The 2,382-nt window shown below is 32.7% G+C and overlaps 3 protein-coding genes across 3 annotated transcripts in view; 2 read left to right on the top strand and 1 right to left on the bottom strand.

Moving 5' to 3' along the window:
• Positions 1-769, bottom strand: part of LOC100158687 (immunoglobulin-binding protein 1) — a 1,861-nt gene extending 1,092 nt beyond the window's left edge. The window contains exons 1-3 of the mRNA XM_008187697.3: positions 429-769; positions 150-376; positions 3-66 (exon numbers count right to left, since the gene is read on the bottom strand). Of these exons, the coding sequence (XP_008185919.1) occupies positions 3-66; positions 150-376; positions 429-632 (495 nt within the window). The 5' untranslated portion in view covers positions 633-769. The remainder of the gene's footprint in view (positions 1-2; positions 67-149; positions 377-428) is intronic.
• A 116-nt stretch (positions 770-885) lies between these two features.
• LOC100160773 (EARP-interacting protein homolog) lies at positions 886-1,894 on the top strand. The gene is made up of 4 exons (XM_029488028.1): positions 886-1,284; positions 1,364-1,498; positions 1,615-1,809; positions 1,868-1,894. Exons 1-4 carry the CDS (start codon positions 1,231-1,233, stop codon positions 1,892-1,894), a joined length of 411 nt encoding a protein of 136 aa, XP_029343888.1. The 5' UTR covers positions 886-1,230.
• LOC115033638 (EARP-interacting protein homolog) lies at positions 1,895-2,374 on the top strand. The gene is made up of 2 exons (XM_029486576.1): positions 1,895-1,990; positions 2,195-2,374. The coding sequence occupies exons 1-2, from the start codon at positions 1,939-1,941 to the stop codon at positions 2,368-2,370; spliced, it is 228 nt and encodes a 75-aa protein (XP_029342436.1). The 5' UTR covers positions 1,895-1,938; the 3' UTR covers positions 2,371-2,374.
• The last annotated feature ends 8 nt before the right edge of the window (positions 2,375-2,382 follow it).

Genomic DNA, 2,382 nt, shown 5'->3' on the forward strand with positions numbered 1-2,382 from the left:
GTGGTTTCTTCAGAATCTGTGTACTCGGGTGGTATTGTATGGTCAGCCAATCCATAATCTTTACACCTACAACCCAAAAATGAATATAGTCTGTTGACTCGTTTAAACTCTAAAGCATTGAAATTATCAAACACACTTTCGATACATACCTCTGTAGATAATCCCTGAAATATACTTCCGCTGTTTTGACGACATCCAATCTATTGCCGTTGTTTGTGAGTTTTAGGGCCAGAGACCCCAAAATGAATGGCAATAACATGTATTTGACGTCGGCCGTTGGTATCTCTTCGATGGTCTCATTGTTGCTGAACATGCCCGCCGCGGATACGAGTTGTGTAGTGTGCTCCAATATTTTCATGCATTTTATTATCCTGTACTGAAAACAGAGAGTAAAGTCATCAGAACAACATTAATAAGATCACACAAACCTGCGTCCCAGATTCCTTGGCTGGTTCTGTGGACTCGCAAATACTCTCGTAAGACGACAGGCCTTGGTCGAAGCACTCGGACAATGTGAGGTTTTGAAATTCTACGGACACCGACGTCGTCGCCATTTTTAAAGATTTTAAAATATGTTGAAAATTAACTATTAAGACAAAAAACGTTTCAGATTCGTAAGGTGCTTTAACCATGGATCTCGGAGACCTGAGTACCTGAATACTTGATAGTGATTTTTATTTGTTTATTTTGTTTTGGAATGCCGAATGTTAGCAAGCTGCATTCTATGGGATGCACAACAACATATCAACCCTACCACCGGTTAATTTTTGTTTGTAACCGTTCACTATTTATTTGTCACCGCTCTAATCTAACGAATTTCTAGATAACAACATGTTTCACGTAATCTGTGATATGTGGTGATATGACATCGTTTCTTATCAGTTATCAGTCGAATATTCTCATAGGCCTGCAGCTGATCTATGAATATTCTACACAGATGACATAATAATATCAGATCAAAAATTAGCGTTGAGTAAATAATAAATATTAAATAATAATAGGTATGCCAAATGCCAATTAATTAGTAATAATTTATTACTGAGAAGCAGAAATAGTAGTTAAAAGAATACTGGAAGAAATATCAAATGGTACTAATAGTTCAATTAATTCAAGTTAATACTTAGTACGTACTTCAGTAACTTTTGTAGATCGTAAAATGTTCACATAGATGTTAGATGACACTTATTGACATTTTAACTTAAAAGATTTGAAATTGAATACTAGAAAGTAATGTCGAATAACATCATGTCCAACAACCCTCTAATTTATGGAGTTGAATTTCAGGTACTTAGATAATAATAAAAACATAGTTATATCTTGTTGGGATATGAGAAATTTTTTATCAAGTCTGTTTACATTTTAGGCTAGATCGTTGTGTTCTCTGCACGCTGAAAGCGATCAAGACTGCTTTTTAATCGGAACTCAGTCGTTGATCACATCAAATAATCAAGTACACCTCGTTAAACTACAAGAAGAGACCAATACACTTTGTCCTCAAGTGTGTATTGATAAAATATTGTCTCCATTTTTTTTTTGCTTTTAAATAGTGTAAAATAAGATCAAATTGATGATAAAGGTTATTAGTTATTACCATGTATAAAAATTGTATTTTAGATATATGAGCATAGCTGTGGTGAAATATGGTCATTAGCGTCTTCTCCAACAGACAAATGCTTGATAACTACCTGTTATGCTAGTATAGAACGAGATTGTGAGAAATTCACAGCTTTATGGCGACTGCCAGAGAATGATGGTCATTTAGAAAATGTCATCACTTTTCCTACAGAGAAGTATGGTACTGATGTTAAGGTATTTATTATATAGTTTTATTTTTCGATTTTAATATTTTAAATTTCATTTCATTTAGGTGACCACGTTTCATCCTACTAAATGACGCATACATGTGTTCTGTTATCGATAATAATATAGTGATGTGGGATGTGGGTGAAAGTGAGTAAAATTGTATGTACTGCAGTATTGGATGGTAAAGGTATGACATTTTAGATTTTAAATGCAGACAAAAATATTGTTAAAATAAAAGTTGATATTTGTAAGTAATGTACTCATATTTATATCTGATTATTTACTGGGTATATAGACTCATAATTTCCCACTTTTGAAAAAAAAAAGTAGGTATATATTTGAAAAGTGATTTTTTAATAAATTAATACACTAATTGTATTTCATTTGTTAGGTCAACCAAGATTTACTACTGGAAAATGGAATCCACAAAGTGCCAACTTACAATTTGTAACTGCTGATGATTGTAATATAAAAGCTTGGGATTTAAGAACCCAGACAAAAATTGCATGGAGTCTAGATGGAGTTCATACTCAAATTATTAGGTATAATCAATGTTTGATAAAATAACTTAATGAATGT

This window comes from Acyrthosiphon pisum, chromosome A1, assembly GCF_005508785.2.
Source record: "Acyrthosiphon pisum isolate AL4f chromosome A1, pea_aphid_22Mar2018_4r6ur, whole genome shotgun sequence".
Taxonomy (NCBI): domain Eukaryota; kingdom Metazoa; phylum Arthropoda; class Insecta; order Hemiptera; family Aphididae; genus Acyrthosiphon; species Acyrthosiphon pisum.